General features: G+C 41.3%; 1 protein-coding gene across 2 annotated transcripts in view; it reads left to right on the forward strand.

Annotated features, from left to right (window-relative positions):
• The window catches only part of ADAMTS9 (ADAM metallopeptidase with thrombospondin type 1 motif 9), a 223,826-nt gene that overhangs the window by 65,145 nt on the left and 140,829 nt on the right, over positions 1–17,852 (forward strand). For both annotated transcript variants that reach the window (XR_009542735.1, XM_060161420.1), the window contains 9 exons: positions 580–746; positions 839–968; positions 1,541–1,667; positions 6,575–6,785; positions 7,262–7,426; positions 9,448–9,612; positions 13,053–13,172; positions 15,813–15,917; positions 16,050–16,217. Coding sequence is in view for 1 of the 2 variants with exons in the window: in XM_060161420.1 (XP_060017403.1) it covers positions 580–746; positions 839–968; positions 1,541–1,667; positions 6,575–6,785; positions 7,262–7,426; positions 9,448–9,612; positions 13,053–13,172; positions 15,813–15,917; positions 16,050–16,217 (1,358 nt within the window). In the remaining variant the exon portion in view is untranslated. The remainder of the gene's footprint in view (positions 1–579; positions 747–838; positions 969–1,540; positions 1,668–6,574; positions 6,786–7,261; positions 7,427–9,447; positions 9,613–13,052; positions 13,173–15,812; positions 15,918–16,049; positions 16,218–17,852) is intronic.

A 17,852-nucleotide genomic window follows, 5' to 3' on the forward strand; every position in this document is an offset into this window, starting at 1 on the left:
TTGTGTGGGAACCAATTTTGTAAGTGTTCATTCTATTAATATGTATTTTTAAATCATAAAACTTTTTTTCTTCTTTTAAATTGGGGTAATGTTGGTTTATAACATTAGATAAGTTTCACATGCACAGCATTATATTTCTGCTTCTGTATATACTACAGCTTGCTCACCACGAAAAATTTAGTCTCCATCACCATCCAGTTGATCTCCTTTACCCTTTTTGCCCCCCGCCCCGCCCCTTCTCCTCTGGTAACCACAGCTCATTGCTTCCATCTGTAATCCTGTGTTTGCGGGGCTTGTCTCAAAAACCCCAGGCTAATTAGCACGCTTGTATTATATTTCTAATTTTCAAGGGCACCATGAAGGGGAGGTGTTTTATCTCCACTTAAGAGATAAAGAGATCAAGACCGAGAGGAGGAAAGTGATGTCCCAAGGCCACAGAGTTGCCAGGTGGCAGAGTTCGGATTTGAGGCTGTGCGTGTCTGGCTGAACAGTCTACGTTCTTCACACTCTGGCTGTCTGCCTGTCAAAGTATTATTTCAAGTGGCAGCAAATCAATGAATTCTCTTTTCTCGTCTTTAGCTTTATCAAGCAGTAAAGGTGAATTCTTGCTAAATGGAGACTTTGTTGTCACAATGTCCAAAAGGGAAATCCGGGTTGGGAATGCCGTGATAGAGTACAGCGGGTCCGACAACGTAGTGGAAAGAATCAACTCCACAGATCGCATTGAACAAGAACTTTTGCTTCAGGTAAACACTTGGCAATGAGCCCATGCCCATTTTCTAACTCCAAGAATCACCAGGCCCACACACATCCTCTCCATTTTGTCTGCACGTCCCAGGTGTTGTCCGTGGGAAAGTTATACAACCCTGATGTGCGCTATTCTTTCAACATTCCAATTGAAGACAAACCCCAGCAGTTTTACTGGAACAGTCATGGACCCTGGCAAGCATGCAGCAAACCCTGCCAAGGTATCTGCTTTTAGGTTGAGTTTGGGGGATTCAAGGTGTTTTTTATATTTTTGGAAGCAGCCGAATACATGCAATCTATAAACCTTTCGATCTGCATGCATTTTCTAATCTTTCTCTGCATCTATCTGGTCACTTCGGGCTGGCAAGTTGAGCTGTTCAAGGGATTCAGGATATGCTAGGTTTCCTCGTTATGTGTGAAGCCAAGCAAAATCAGCTCTGCCAAGCTGATTTTCCAGAGACATAGATTTAGTAGTCGTATTATGTGGTTGATCTTGTTTCCTTTTGTCTACAGTATGAGTTGTCAAACTACAGCCAGTGGGCTGAATGCAGCCCACTTCCTGCTTTTATAAATAAAGTTTTATTGAAACACGGACACACCCATTTTTTACATTTGTAAGCAGCTGCTTTTGCCCTATAACAAGAGTTTAGTAGCTGCGACAGAAGTCATGTGGCCCACGAAACCAAAAATATTGACTCTCTAACCCTTTACAGAAGATGTTTGCCAGTCCCTGGTCTAAATAGTTTATGGAATAGGCTACTTTGTCTGAATAATTTTTTTCCTCCTTGCTTAGGGGAGCGGAAACGAAAACCTGTTTGTACCAGGGAATCTGATCAGCTTACAGTTTCTGATCAAAGATGTGATCGGCTGCCCCAGCCAGCACCCATTACTGAACCCTGCGGCACAGACTGTGACCTGAGGTGAGGCCAGTGTTTCCTCACTGAGTTGTGAGGGTTTTGTAGGAGGTCTCTGCATGTGAGAAGCAGGTGTGGTTGTTAGTCTTTAGACCCCCTTCCTTGTGTTTCAGTGAAATAAGCTTTAGCCCATTTTCCATCCCTCTGAAACTGATTAAGACACATACCTGCAGATTTCTGGTTCTTCTCCTGAGAATTATAAACAACTACTAGAGTATGGCACTTGCCAAAAAACGTTCTCATTTGACCCTCACAACTCGCTGCATAGGTGTTATTATGAGGGCGTTACGTCAAATGCAAAAGTTTGTTTGGAAAGGCAACAGAAAAGAGGTAACCTCGTCCATCAAGGTACCCATAATGCTCTGTATCCACCCACAGTGTTTATCACCCAGTGTGAGAACTTTTACATACGTGAAAGTTGCAACGCACTAATGTAGAGTTACGGAGGGAACTAGAAGAAAATTTCTATAGAGATATCTGGATATGCAAACAGTTCTATATTTAAGAAAAATCTGAAATCTGAGGCAAGAAATGGCGAGTGAATAGAGAATTATCAAGCATTTCCATTTCTCTTGGTGAAAAGGAATAACTCTGAGGAGTTTTCTGCTCCATGTCTGTTGCCCGCCCTACTTGCATTCCCTTAGATTTCACTTCCCCACTGACTGAATCCAGCTGGGGCCGGTAGAGTCTCAAAGGATCAGTGCAGATATTGTGGAACACCTGCCTGCAGCACTGAGCATGCTCTTATAATCCCAAGGAAGGCGGGTTTGTACAAAGAACCGCAAGTAATAGAACATGACCATAAAAAAAAAAAAAGGATTTTTGAAGAACCCTGTTTAAAGTTTATGCAAGGAGCACCAAGTTGAGGTGGAGATTGTGTTTGAACTGTTTCTTTGAGAAACTAATATTTTTCACTTCAATCAGATTCTAAAATAAGCTGCCATTAGTTGGTGATGATGCTGGCGAATTGGATGTTCTCCAGAGTTTCTCCTGCATTGGAAGCTTTCTGACGGAGAACAAAAATTAAGCAAATTGTACAAAGTGAATGCATTGAAAGGTAGCCTTGGATCCATGATACTTTTATGTAGAATTATGAAGATATCAACTGGATTTCTTTTCACTTTGTATTAATGGTTTACGTGGAGTTACATGCTACTCAGAACTTGGTTAGACAATAAAATACCAAGGGTAATAATAATAATAATAGCAGCAGCTACTTTTTGTGAGTACCTGTCATGTGTGTTAAATGCTACACATGCCTTGTCTCATTGAATCCTCCTAGTAGCCCTATGAAATGGATCCTACTTGCCCCCATTTCACAGATAAGGAAGCTGAGCCTCTGTGAGGTTAAGTGTCCTGCCTGGAGTCACTTAGCTAATAAGTGTTGAGCTTGTATTTGCACTTTCTGATTCTGATTTTTATTAAAACTCATTTCACAATAACTAGGTAAATAAAGTCAGGTCTTAAAGTCTTTGCATTTCATATAGTAGGTATATCAAAGGTACTATTCTAAATTCCCCATTTGGAGAAAGCCACCTGCTTTTTTTTATACTTAACATAAAAAAAGAAAAAAAAAAACACCTTAAACTCTGCTGATACCAAAGGAGGACAGTAGCTCAGGGAACCGGCTTGGGTGATGATAGCACCTCTGGCTGATTAAAGAAAAGAAAGTGAAGGAATTTTAGCCATGCCTTTTGGTAGACGTGTCTATGGTAGAAGTGACAGACCTTGTGGGGGAGAATTTAGAAATAAAAAGAATAAAAGGGGAAGTTTAGGATTAGTTTTTAAAGCCTCCATAACTAGACAGGTGCATGCTCATGTCTGAAATTAAGTAGAAGATCTTACTGATTGATTGATTGCACTGCACAGCTTGTGGGATCTTAGTTCCCCAACCAGGGATTGAACCCTGGCCCTCGGCAGTGCGAGCACAGAGTCCTAACCCCTGGACCCCCAGGGAAGTCCCTAGAAGTTTGTGTTTATATGTCAGCATTGAAGCTCATATCTTACTGGCGTTTACAGATTGTTGGAAGAATAAAGTTGTTTACTGAAAAAACAGGCAAAGGCAGAAACTGAGCCCAAAGAAGGCATTACTGTCTGTCTTCTCTCTGTCAACTTGACAGTGGCTGTTTTTATGATTTATACTAATAATTGCCAAGTATCTTTGTGCAAAACTGAAAGATTGGAGAGAAGATTAATACTGGTTGCTCAAACTCTACAACAGTTTTTCCCAAAACATTTTTATGGAATGCTAGTTGAACAGGATGATCCACGGCAAACCAGTATGTATGAGAAGTATTACTGACTGTCTTCTCCACTATGTGAAGATTTGTAATTCAGATTAACATTCTGAAGGCCCTGAGAAGTTCTGCAATAGAGGAACTTGCTTAAATCAGTAGTTCCCCAAATTATTTAATGCCACAATGCTCCACACACCCACTGGAGACACACATTCTTTTCTGTTTTCCACTTATTAACAGACACTTTGCTTTTCTGCAATATAGTAACACATTACAATTGTTACATGACATGAATGAATGAATTCAGAACACTGAAGGTGAGATGACTTTCCAGTGTGATAATAAGTGAAGTTAAGTGATAGCATTTTGAGAACTTTCCTAAAGCAGTGCTGTGACCTTTTCACAGACTACGCCACGTTCTCTGCCTGGGTTCTGGGGATTGTGTGAATATCAGGAAAACTCTGGTACACTTTTCCAGCCCAAGCTGCTGGTGCGCTTGTAGGGGGCAGGATTCCTGGCTCCCTTATCCAGGATGGAAAATAACCCTTCCACGAGGAAATGATGATGAAGGCAAAGAGAAGGTAGCTGAGAATCAAAGGGTGGATGAAAGTTCCAGATGCCTCTGTTGAATTGGTCCACATTTTTTGCCTCACTTCCTTAGGGAAGTGAGAGTTTGCCCAGATTAAACTTTGACAGGATGAGATAAAGCACTGTTTTACAATCCCCATGTAACATGTTCCGGTTAGAAATAAATCCTCCAAATACTATGTCACTCCCATGGAAAATCTCAGTAGCCCACTTTACATGCCAAATGTAGGAGTGGGTCAACTCTGACCTACTTTTGAGCATTTGTGAGAAATTCCAAGATAAGCTTGTGTCCAGTGCTCTTCTTCTCTTCCTGAGTGTAGAAGGGAGAACTTTTAGGACATTGGTATTTGGCAAGTCACGGAGTTTATGAGCAGGAGAGAATTAACGATCAAGAGCAAATTCAAATGAAGATTATAAAGAAATCATCCTTTTGGGATTGCTAAGTTTGATCAACGAAACACGTTTCAAGCTCATTTTTTAGACTATTCTATTCATTTTAAGCATTTTTTTTTCTTTTTTAAGCTCTAGCTCCACTGCTGGAGCATTAAAAGAACCACTTGATTTATCAGTGCATACTGAGCCCCTACTGTGTGCCAAAAAAGTCTTATAGGTACTAGGGATATAAAGTTGACAAAAATTTGTTAGATTCATATCTACTTTTAAAAGTGAATAATCGTGGGACCGGAAGGGATGAATAGGTGGAGCACAGAGGAGTTTCACGTCTGTGTGATACTGTAATGGTGGATATATATTCACTAAGCATGTGTCTAAACCCATAGAATATATAACATCAAGAGTGAACTCTAATGTAAACTATAGACTTTAGTTGATGATGATGTGACAACGTAGGTTCATCAGTTGTAACAGATGTCCCACTCTGGTGGGGAGTGCTGCCGATGGGGAGGCTCTGCATATGTGAGGGCAGGGGTATGTGGGAAATCTCTGTACCTTCCTCTCGGTTTTGTCGTGGACCTAAAACTGCTCTAAAAAAAATTAGTCTTTAAAAAAAAAAATTGTGGGACTTCCGTGGTGGTCCAGTGGTTAAGAATCCGCCTTCTGATGCAGGGGACTTGGGTTCGATCCCTGGTCAGAGAACTAAGATCCCACATGCTGGGCTTCCCTGGTGGCACACTGGTTGAGAGTCCGCCTGCCGTTGCAGGGGACGCGGGTTCGTGCCCCGGTCTGGGAGGATCCCACATGCTGTGGAGCGGCTGCGCCCGTGAGCCATGGCCGCTGAGCGTGTGCGTCCGGAGCCTGTGCTCCGCGGCGGGAGAGGCCACAGCAGTGAGAGGCCCGCATACCGCAAAAAAAAAAAAAAAAAAAAAAAAAGATCCCACATGCTGCTGGGCAACTAAGCCCATGTGCCGCAACTACTGAGCCCGCCCACTCTGAAGCCCACGTGCCACAATGAAAGATCCCGTGTGCCACAACAAAGATCCCGCGTGCCACAACTAAGATGCTAAACAGCCAAAAAAAAAAAAATTGTAATTGAGTTATATAGACTACGGTCTATGCCTTCAAGCAACTTATAGTCTTTATTCACAGATAATAATGTACACAGTTTAGCATACTTGAAATTCACAATTATAGTCCAAATTATCCATTCCTTTATTAATTCACAGGATGTTCACTGAGCATTTTCCAGCACAGGCCCACGTAAAGGAGGTTTCGTAGGGATTGTTTCCAACAGTGATTCCCTGTTAAAGCAGCCTCCTTGACAAATGAAAGGCTGGGTCGCATGAACCTTTTAAATATAAAATTACGTTTTTTGCTCTGCTGAATTCCAATGGTTTTTTTTTTTTTTTTTTTTTTTGGTTACTTGAATTTCACATTGACTGTATCAGGGGAGAATCTTCACAAACACAGAACCACTGACTATCACTCTGTGACTTACGTGTACATTGGCAGCCATGAAAAATACATGGAAATGCTGGTTTTAAATTGGATTTCAGTAACTGACTGTGGCTTTACGTTTCATGGTATTTGAGTTAAGGAAGAAAACAGAGCTCAACTCTTCCACCAGTCGAATCTCAATAAGACATATATATTTAATAGAAATGTTGGTTTCTCCCCGTTGTTTATGCATAGGTGGCATGTGGCTAGCAGGAGTGAATGTAGTGCCCAGTGTGGCTTGGGTTACCGCACATTAGGCATCTACTGTGCCAGATACAGCAGGCTAGATGGGAAGACCGAGAAGGTTGATGACAGTTTTTGCAGCAGTCACCCCAAACCAAGCAACCGGGAAAAATGCTCAGGAGAATGTAACACTGGTGGCTGGCGCTATTCTGCTTGGACTGAAGTAAGTTGGTTCTCACTCAGAGAGTCTTCTTCTTGGAGTAAGTCTGATTAGCTGATGATGGCTCCTTGCAGAGCTGCATTGAGAAATCCCATTTAGAGTACCATGATTGATTTATAATGGCTGCCCCCATTAAAACTGCAGAAGAGTACCATGATTGATTTGTAATGTCTGATGTGAGCATGGCATGTGGAAAATTGGGAGTGGTGGGACAACTCAACAGAACACTTTTTTCATATCCCACAAACTATGTCCAGTTTTGTTTTCCTTTGCCAGTTTGCTAATATTGACCAGTATAAACCTGGTAAATAAATTGGTAACATGATCAACATGACTAAAATAACAACTAGAATTGACCAGGCTTTGTTGGTTGGTTGTTTCTTAAGGACTGGAAGAGACAAGCCAGCCTAGCCAGTATCTTGAGCATGCTTGATGAGAAACTCAGCAATAATTTTATTTCATTTGTTTTGTCCTTTCAGTGTTCTAAAAGCTGTGATGGTGGAAGCCAGAGGAGAAGGGCTATTTGTGTCAACACCCGTAATGACGTACTTGATGATAGCAAATGCACGCATCAAGAGAAAGTCACCATTCAGAAGTGCAACGAGTTCCCTTGTCCACAGTGGAAATCAGGAGACTGGTCAGAGGTGAGATGGAAAGGCTGCTATTTCCCCCAGCTCATCTCCGATACTCAATTCTGAGTGTCCCCCAGGTCGGTTCAAGGCTAGACCAGCTACACCTTTCTCCCACCTCCTCTTGAGGAAACAACTCCAGTCTCCCACCTGCCCCATGACTGTCTTCACTGGGCATGACTGGTCCACTGGTGACCTCAGAGTCACAGTGGGTTTATCTGGATTACCCACCGTAGTAGCTTCTTTTGGTGATTTTTTTCTCCTCTTTTTTTTTTTTTTTTTTTTTTGCGGTACGCGGGCCTCTCACTGTTGTGGCCTCTCCCGTTGTGGAGCACAGGCTCTGGACACACAGGCTCAGCGGCCATGGCTCACGGGCCCAGCCGCTCTGCGGCATGTGGGATCTTCCCGCACCAGGGCACGAACCCGTGTCCCCTGCATCGGCAGGCGGACTCTCAACCACTAGCGCCACCAGGGAAGCCCTGTTAGTGATTTTTGAAGCTCCAGCTCCTCACCTTCCCTCCCCCTTGAGCCCTGGCTAAGTTGCTATAAAGGATATCAGGGCTTTCTTTATTAATTATAAAGCTGCATTGGCTTCGATCTGAAGTCAAAAATAAGATTCCCTGATTTCTTACCTTTGAAATAAGAGAATTAGACCCCAGTGAGTGACCTATTTGATTACCCATCTAGTTGCTAGTGGAAAACTTGGGAAAAAGAGAAAGTAGCAGGCTGAGTATTCCAGATGTATGCTTTGCTTGTCCCTTACCCGATGAAGCATAAGGCTAACCCTCCATTGTGTAGCATAGGTGGCCCGAGGACAGCAACTCGCTTTTATAGACAGAGTCAGTATTTCCTGGTGAGCTTCTCACCGAGCAAGTGCCTCCCTCCACCTTTCTTCAGGGGAGCAAGTGGCAGGGGAACAGAAATTGCCTTATTTATGGGCCAAGTCAGGAATGTGGCGAAAGAGGTATTTCCCTGCTACAGCTTCTGCATCCATTCCCTTATCTCATCCGTGTGAGTGCAATATTAACTGTTTACTTTCAACATTAAATAAAATCTGAATCGTAAAAGAATACTATTAACGCCTCTGAAATGGCAGACAAGTAACAGTGCATGTGATTAACAGTGTCTGACTCCTGGACAAATTAACAACAAACCTAGTTCTTATGTTCTATGTTAACTACGTGGCCTTAGCTTCAATTCTAGTATTTAGTTAAAAAAAAAAAAAAGATGAAAGAAGGTATTGGGTTTAAGTTCTACTTAGATAGCTAATACTAGCTTAAGTAACAGACCTTTGCAAAAATACTTAATGAAATGGAAGTGGGAGATATGAAAGTATATATTCAGTATGATCCAACATTCCATAGCTAAAAAGACTGGGAAGAAAACAGCAAAATTTTAATAATAATTATCCCTAGGTAGGTAGTGAGATTTGGGGATCATTATAGTTTTCTCTTTTATGTCTTTCTGTATTTCTCAAGTTTTCTACAATGAAAGTAGGTAATAATGATGTTACTTATTTATTTAGATTATATTTAAGACTAATTGAATGAGCATGTGCTAAATACTTCACTTGGATTTTTCTTATTTAGTTTTCACAATTCCTGGCAGTAGGCATTATGGTATTCCCCACTGTACCGATGAGAAAATTGAAGTACAGGGAGATCACTTAGTATCCACAGCTGATTAAAAAACAGTATTAGGATTAAAAACTAGGTTAGTCTGACTCGTAAATTCCCCACCCTTAACTCTTATGCTACCAAACCATGAATGCTGTTTTTCAGGATTTCACAGCATGATGCTGTGTTAAGTTTATTCTGTACTTGAAACTGTCCCAGAGCCTGGATAAATACAGAATGAATGAACGAATGAGTGAATGCGTGAAAAGCTTGAACCTTGATGTATTTACAAATTGCAACGACTGAGAGGAATTGCTGTGGGAAAAGAGCACACCTGGTCCTGTTAATCAATGACTAATCCCCGGGAACCACAGTACATTGTTCAGAAATGACCCTGACTGGCTGTACCTTTTATTACAGTGCTTGGTCACCTGCGGAAAAGGGCATAAGCACCGCCAGGTCTGGTGTCAGTTTGGCGAAGATCGATTAAACGATAGAATCTGTGACTCTGAGACCAAGCCAGCCTCCATGCAGACCTGTCAGCAGCCAGAATGTGCGTCCTGGCAGGCAGGTCCCTGGGGACAGGTATTTTGAATGATAAAGTTCTTAACTACATTCTTTCCTTCTTATCTGGAGCGGGCCTGCAGAGGGACGTTCCAGCGGCCGGGATTTAACCACCATGGCATGTGGCACGCACTGCACCTCCGTGGCGCCAAGTGATGGAAACTCTGCAACCATTTTGCCCCACTTCTGAGGGTTGCCGCTTGGCCTCCTGGAGCTGATTATTCCTTTTCCAGACCCACGTGCATGTCTTCGCCCTTGGGTTAAAACTGTAGCTTGAGCACACACGAATTTGAACAAATTCACAACAGATCTCGTGCCTGGCTGATGTTATCTACTAGCGTGCAGCTGTGGGTCTGTTACAGAATGTGATCCAGCGCCAGTGTCTTTGGCAGGAGGGTCTGGACTGGGATTTGGAAGGGATGTTTTGGCTCCCAGTGTCATGATTCCTACGTTCACCTCTCATAAATTATTCAGACTTTTCAAACAGAATTAATTAGATCAAAGGTTACAGGAATCATCTCTCTTTGAAAGAATCTTTTCCAAGCCCCCAGTGTAGGTTTCACAGTCATTTGAACTGTTCTTAAAGGAGAGAGTGAAAGTCTCCCTTGGGCTTGCATTTAAGAAGCCACTACTCTTGGAATTAAGTCTTTCCTAATATAGAAGCAAAAGCGTTTGGGTACTATTTAAGTAGCACTCCACGTTCCCAAGAGAAGCAAAGCAGCTGCTTGCTGTCACTTGTGTAATCTCTTTAAGAATGACTCTCCCTCCACCCTGTCCAGCCACAGCCTCTTCCCTAGCTTACGTCTTCATTTCCAACATACGTGCAGTAAATGAGAGCAGCTTTATTACTACACCCTTACAATTTCTACCGTTTACATTGGCACTCTTCCTCTCCATTACACAGGATCCTTGGTCAGAATGGTTGATCATGTTTGATCACACTTAATAAACAGGGGGAGTCCACTCATGCCCCAGATCTTGCCTCCTTTTTGTCCATATCTGCTAGCTCTTGTAAATAATAGCAGAAGGAGAGCACAGCTCAGGTCCACTGTTAAGATTTGAATATAACAGCTTTTAGAACTAAAAGGCCTATTTTTTTATGTGTGTTTATACCAGGTCAGTCCTAGCCAGAAATCTGTCCCTCCTTTGACTGAACATGCAATTCAGGGCAACAGACTTTCTTAAAATATTGAAGAATAACGCATGTTCATAAGAGAAGTTTTGCAAAAAGTAATTTAGCAAAAAGAAGAAAACCACACTCCTAGCTCTACACTGCAGAGTTAATACATTTATGATTGTCTTCTTATGTTTTAAAAACTAAAAATAGGATTGTATTTCATCAATTTTTTGTTAATTGAAGTAAAACTCACGAAACAAAATTAACCATTTTAAAGTGAACAAATCAGTGGCATTTAGTACATTCAGAATGTTGTACAACCACCACCTCTATCTAGTTCCAAAACGTTTTTGTCACCCCAAAATACTCATTAAGCAGTTACTCCCCATTTCCCCTTCACCCCTGCAGCCAACAATCTGCTTTCTACCTCCATGGATTTACTTATTCTAAGTATTTCGTACAAATGGAATCATACAATACGTGACTGTTTGTGTCTCCAGCTTCTTTCACATAGCATGATGTTTTTAAGGTTCATCCATGTTGTAGCACACATATGTACCTCATTCCTTTTTATGGCTGCATAATATTCCATGTATGGATATACCGTAATTTGTTCATCCATTTATCCCTCTACAGACATTTGGGTTGTTTGCACCTTTTGGCTATTGTGCATAGTACTTAATTCTCCTATAAATGTTTGGTAGAATTCACCAGTGAAGCCATCTGGTCCTGGACTTTTCTTTATTAAGAAGTCTTTGATTACTGAGTCAATATTTTTACTTCTTATAGGTCTGTTCAAACTTTCTGTTTCTTTTTAAGTCACGTTTTGTGATTTTTTGTGTTTCTGGGTAATTAGTATGTGTTTGGAAATTTGTGTGTTTCATCTAGATTGTCTAACATGTTGGCATATAATTGTTCACCGTACTTTCATTATCCTTTTTTATTGCTGTAGAGTCAGCAGCAGTGCCCTTGCTTTCATTTCTGATTTTAGTTGTTTGCGTCTTCTCTCGTTTTAGTCAGTCTAGGTAAAGATTTATAAATTTTGTTGATCTTTTTATAGAGCCAACTTCTAGTTTTGTTGATTCTGTTGTTTTCCTATTCTAGTCTTTTTTTTTTTTCCTTCTGCTAGTTTTGAGTTTAGTTTGTTCTTTTTCTAGTTCCTTAAGGGGTAAAGTTAGGTTATTGATTTGAGATCTTTTTTTTTTAATAATATACATGTTTACAGACAAATTTCCCTCTGAGCACTGCTTTTGCTGCATCTTTATATTTATTAAAACGTAAATTTTATGTTTTATTTTTGATTACATTCATCTGAAAGTACTTTCTAATTTCCTTTGTGATTTCCTCTTTGATCCACTGGTTATTTAAGACTCTGTTGTTTTATTTGCACATATGTGTGAATCTTTCAGTTTTCCTCCTGTTATTTCTTCCTACTTGTGGCCAGAGATGATACTTTGTGGGATTTCAGGGTTTTAAAATTTATTAAGACTTGTTTTGTGGCCTAATATATGGTCTGTACTGGAGAATGTTCCATGTGCATTTGAGAGGAACGTGTAATATGGCAGGGGGGCAATCAGCAAAACTATCTCAACACTTTCCTACTGAAATTTGTCAGTAAGCACTCACCTAGTTGCTTTAAGTGTTTGATTAGCTTCCAGAGTTAAAAAAGATTCTGCCATTTTTTGCCAGCTTAATCGTTGCTGCAGTGGAGGAATCAACTCTTGGAGCTTCCTGAACTGCCATTTCCATGACGTCACTCCCTCTACTTATTGTTTTTTAGATGCTTTTTAAGTCTAACAATTAGGCTTAGTGGCTACATTTTCCTTATGATCTGTTTGCCATGGTGCATTTAATTGACTTTTGGTTCTTGCCTAGTTAAGTGGTTTTTAATATTTTGCCTTTTATAAATAATATTGCAAAGACCATTCTTATACAAAAATATTCATGCGAACTCTGATAATTGCTTTAGGAAAATTTTCCAGAAGTCAAATAACTATATAAAGTACCTATTTTAGCCACAGCATTCTGCTAGGTAGAGTGTAAAAGATGTAAAAATGATTGAAATGTACTCCCCTCCTTCCAGGGGTTCACAGTCAAGGAACTGAACTCCTACAAACATAATTCCAATGGGAGGCAGAAATAATTCCATGTAATATCTTGATAATCGATTAGTATAATTTGTACAGAGTAGGATTACCTGCTTTTACGTAATATCTTTGAGTGCCAGCCATCTGGCCCACTGTGATGGAAATATTTTTTCTCTTGTAGAATGTTATAGGTAAAGTTAGGGAAAGAGAACATTGGCTAGATTGTATATCCTTTCTGTTTTATTTCTTTCCCCCAGTGCAGTGTCACTTGTGGACAGGGATACCAGCTAAGAGCAGTGAAATGCATCATTGGGACATACATGTCAGTGGTGGATGACAATGACTGCAATGCAGCAACTAGACCAACTGATACCCAGGTAAATTTCCTTTGTCAAAATCAGTTATTGGCTTTGGACACTGATGCCAAAACTTCCCAGGAGCTCAGTCAAAACTGAAGTCCTTTCATAGTTAAGTATGTAGGTAGAGGAAACAGTAGACTAACTAAATTGTTCTGGATTTACTTATTTGTTACATTCTGGATCTAATATTTTGATGTACCAGTTTTGTTCTCTGCTTATTGGAATTGTATGTAGGCTTGATTCGGATTCTTATTGGGTGGCAGAGTTTGACTCTTTGGGCTGGTTTTCTTGAACTCAGATTTTTTTAATGATTTCAATGTAGGGTTTGGCAAATAGTATCATATGTTCAGGCTGCATGTGCTGGAGCTGGCTTGTTCTAGCTCACAAGCGATGGTTGGTAAATTTTCAGAAATTTGCAAGCTGGTTGTTAAATTCAGTCATTATTAAAAATTGAAAATAAAAACCTATAAATAAATAGATGATATTAAAAATTAAGTTGAGAAATACTCACTTTTCCCTTTCTAATTATTTTCCTGTAGTTCACTCTCATTTACATTACATTTGTACATATTTGCATGGTGGAAATACTGTGCAGTGGTGAACACATCCCTTTTTAACTCTGTGTTCATTGATATCAAGTTGGTAGCTTGAAATTGGCCATGGTGAGAGTACTTACACCACAGAAATCAGTAGATGCTGTAATTCAGAGTTTAATTGATTGTTGTATTGATTGTTTAGACTCAAAAAAGTGAGGGAACAAATGTTAATAATGCAGACTAAACTTTTAAAAGTCTTGTGTCTGCAGCTGTTATGTTGTAAACAGCATAAAAAAATAAGGAAATATTTTTCTGGTACTTGAAAATTATTTGCTGGTTCAGCACAGAAATTGTTCATGTCATTGGGTGAGTGAGCGAAGTTCTGACATACATCGTCATTGGGTGAGTGAGCGAAGTTCTGACATACATCTTCATTGTTTCTCTTTCACGATACTCTTAAATGTAAACAAAATATCAACTGACATTCATGTCAGAACTACACTTGTCCAGCAACGACAACCATCGCTCAGGCACAGATTCAAGAGTTCAGCAAAAACAACAAACGTGTTCTGTAAGAATCAATGGCTCTATGAAATTTAAATTAAAGAATTGTATATTTTATTGTTATTTGTAAATTTTATGCTACACATTCTCTATATCAGAAAAACTTATAATAAACAAGCATATATATACATGCACAGGTGCATGTAATATGTGTGTATGTATATATGTATATACACATACATATCTGTACACACGCATAAGCACGCCTTGTTTCTCGAGAGAGCTAGTTGGTAATCATTCACCAGCACACTATTCCATGTAGACCTTGATTTTGGCATCATTTGTGTGAGGAGAATATGTAAAGAGAAGACTGGGGTTTGCAGATCAGCTTTGCTAATTGCAGAAGACAGGATTTGAACCCAGACTACACCCAGAAGTTATGCTCTGAGGCCCCATCTGGCCACTGTACTGCCTCGGCTCTGAGTGCCCTCAGTCTGCTACTTGGCAACATGTGTTGTTGATGGATGCAGAGTCTCAAGAAAGGAAATGAATATGGCAGTGTTGTTCATGCTGTCATTGCTGATCAGTTAACGAAACACCGCTTGTGACTTGTGTCATCTTTATTTTTTTTATTGAAATGTTCCAACCCACTGCATGATAAATGCCTGGGAAGTAGCTGCGACATCTAAACACGCAGAAAGTAAGGTCTTAGCGACTCCCTTAGAGATTCACAACATACGTTTCTAAGTTATTCAGTAATATCCATGGACTGACTATAGGGCAGCTCTTGCAGCTGCAGCATGTGAATAAATTTTTCACTGTGCGACAAGTTCCCTGTGCCATTCTTTGGACCCAGGCAGAGGAATAGGCAAGGTCTGAACCAAATAACAGAATTTCCTGTTCAGTTGGTAAACTTCCTAAAGTCACTTCAGCACTGAGCCTCCAGCACTTTGCACTGTGCCCGGGCATCCTGGGCATTTAATGGGTATGTATTTAATCCAAGAACATTTGATAACCACTGAGGCTGGGAATGATTGTGAACAGGTGTGTACTTCTGATTTCCCATTTGGAAATCTGGGAATATTACCTACGCATGGATAACCTCCGTCCATCATAGGAATTGCCTCTGAGTGATTGAGGGGTGTGATATAAATTCTAGGCTTTGTGATATTGAATATACCTCTTGTATCTAGAGTTGACCTTCTTCGGGGCCTCAGGAACTATCTGCGGGTACACTCAGAAAGCAAGTTCATGGTTAGCAAAATCTGATTAAGAAGTGAATTGAAATGTAGAAGCAGAAATTGGCCTGCAGAATGTTTCAAAACATTAACAGTTAATCATGTTAAAAGGGTATGCTGCTCTTTGCTAAATTGTGTGTCATTTTACAATATCTTCTTCACACAAACAGGTAAATAAATGTGGTTTTGTATTAAGGCACCTACAAAGGGACTCAGATTATATCCCATTTCACAGTTGAATTTGTAGTTGGGGCTGAGAGGTGTCACGTGACTTGCCCCAAATCACCCAGAAGTCTGAGATCTTAGAATTCTTTGTCCTTATATTTGTATACGCCATGACTGAAAGGTAACTTTGGCTTTTTCTTCCCGTCCGCGTCTAGGACTGTGAATTACCATCTTGTCACCCTCCCCCCGCTGCCCCGGAAGCAAGGAGAAGCACACACAGTGCTCCAAGGACCCAGTGGCGATTTGGGTCTTGGACGCCAGTAAGAACGGAAGAAGTAGAGAGGGTGGGAGGGAAGGCAGACGTTCTCTGACACGACTTGAGAAAGTAGGTTTCTATCCAGTGAGTGACTGTTTCAGATAACATTTCTGCATTGTTTTATTCCAACACCCAGTGCTCAGCCACTTGTGGAAAAGGTACCCGGATGAGATATGTCAGCTGTCGGGACGAGGATGGCTCTGTGGCTGACGAGAGTGCCTGTGCAACCCTCCCTAGACCAGTGGCAAAGGAGGAATGTTCTGTGACCCCCTGTGGGCGGTGGAAGGCTCTGGACTGGAACCCGGTAAGCAAGTGAATTCTTTGGAATTGGGAGAGGACTGGGGGAGCTGTAAGGAGGATGACTAGTCGTGGGTCCCCAAGGTCAGCGGGCACTGTTTTAGAATTGGACTTGGTTGTGAGATATTCTTCTCCGCGTATGTGCAGCTGGTATGAATCTTAGCCAGATGTGCAAGAAATGCACATTTTTTAAAAATGTGTAAATCAACTTACAACCCCTTAAGCCCACATCCTGTTGGGCTGGTTGGAAAATGCAGTCTTAACTGAGCCAAGTCACATTAGAATGTAGTAGGCTTGTGGAGTACCAGAAGTAGCAGGGAGAAGTGGGGGGAGTAAGGGCAGGGCCTCAACTTGCATCTGGGTGCCTCCTGCATCCCGTGGTCCCTTCAAGTCCTGTGCCTCTGGCTTCCCTGCCGAGAGAGAGAAGTAGGAACCCTCAGGCGGTGCTGGGGACCCAGCCTCCTGTGCACACAAGGAACCACCTGTGGACTTTTATAAAAGTAGAAAAAAAAAAAAAAGTAGAAAAACCTTTGTGTTCAGGTAACTCCTGCTTTCTGCCTTGCAAAAGCTCCCAAGTCCAGGAAATACAGAGCTTAGGACAGGTGAAGAGAATGGAGATGAATATCTCAATAAATACCATAATACATATATGAAATGTGAGAGCTGGATTCAGAGAGAGCTGTGTAAAAATCCAGACATTGACATTAACTGGCTGCATGACCTTGAGCAGTCTGGTGTTAGTCCTTGAACCTCAGTTTCTTCTGCTCTTAAAATAGGCCAAAAAGAATATCCACCTTATAAGGCTGTTGTAAGGATTATTTGAGATTCTATCTGTTAAACGCTTAGAACAAAGAAGGTGCTCAGTAAATGGTAGATAATCTCACTCTCACGCCCTGAGCTTCCAAACGTACACATGTACATCTATCAGATCCATCTGTCTACTCACCAGGTATTTAGAAAGAGCAGTGACTGACAAATAAGAAAGTCCTTGCCTTTATGAAGATCATTCCGATGGCAATTCCAGTCAATGAGCAAATAAAGGTATAACTATACGATATAGCACCAGATACTGATACATACCAGAAAAAAGGTCAAACACAGTAATGGCAGAGAGAAAGGGGTGATGTGCTTTTAGACAAGGTGGTCAGAAAAGGCCTCACATTGCATTGAGCAGGGCTTACATGGAGTGAAGCAGTGAACCACATGGATATCCGTGTTGTACAGCAGAAAGTAGAGCAGCTGCAAAGACCCTCAGACGGGGGTGTTCTTGGCCTGCTCAGAAAGCATCCATAAGGCCCGTGGGGCTGGAGTGCAGTGTGGAGAGTGATAAGAGATGTGTCAAAAAGGTAGCCAGGGCTTCCCTGGTGGCGCAGTGGTTGAGAGTCCGCCTGCCGATGCAGGGGACACGGGTTCGTGCCCCGGTCCGGGAAGATCCCACATGCCGCGGAGCGGCTGAGTCCAAGAGCCATGGCCGCTGAGCCTGCGCGTCTGGAGCCTGTGCTCCGCAACGGGAGAGGCCACAACAGTGAGAGGCCCGCGTACCGCAAAAAAAAAAAAAAAAAAAAAAGGTAGCCAGTGGCCACATCATGAAGGACCTACTAGGTCAAGGTAAGGACTGTGGACATTATTCACAGTGAATTGG

Source organism: Lagenorhynchus albirostris, chromosome 10 (genome assembly GCF_949774975.1).
Source record: "Lagenorhynchus albirostris chromosome 10, mLagAlb1.1, whole genome shotgun sequence".
Taxonomy (NCBI): Eukaryota; Metazoa; Chordata; class Mammalia; order Artiodactyla; family Delphinidae; genus Lagenorhynchus; species Lagenorhynchus albirostris.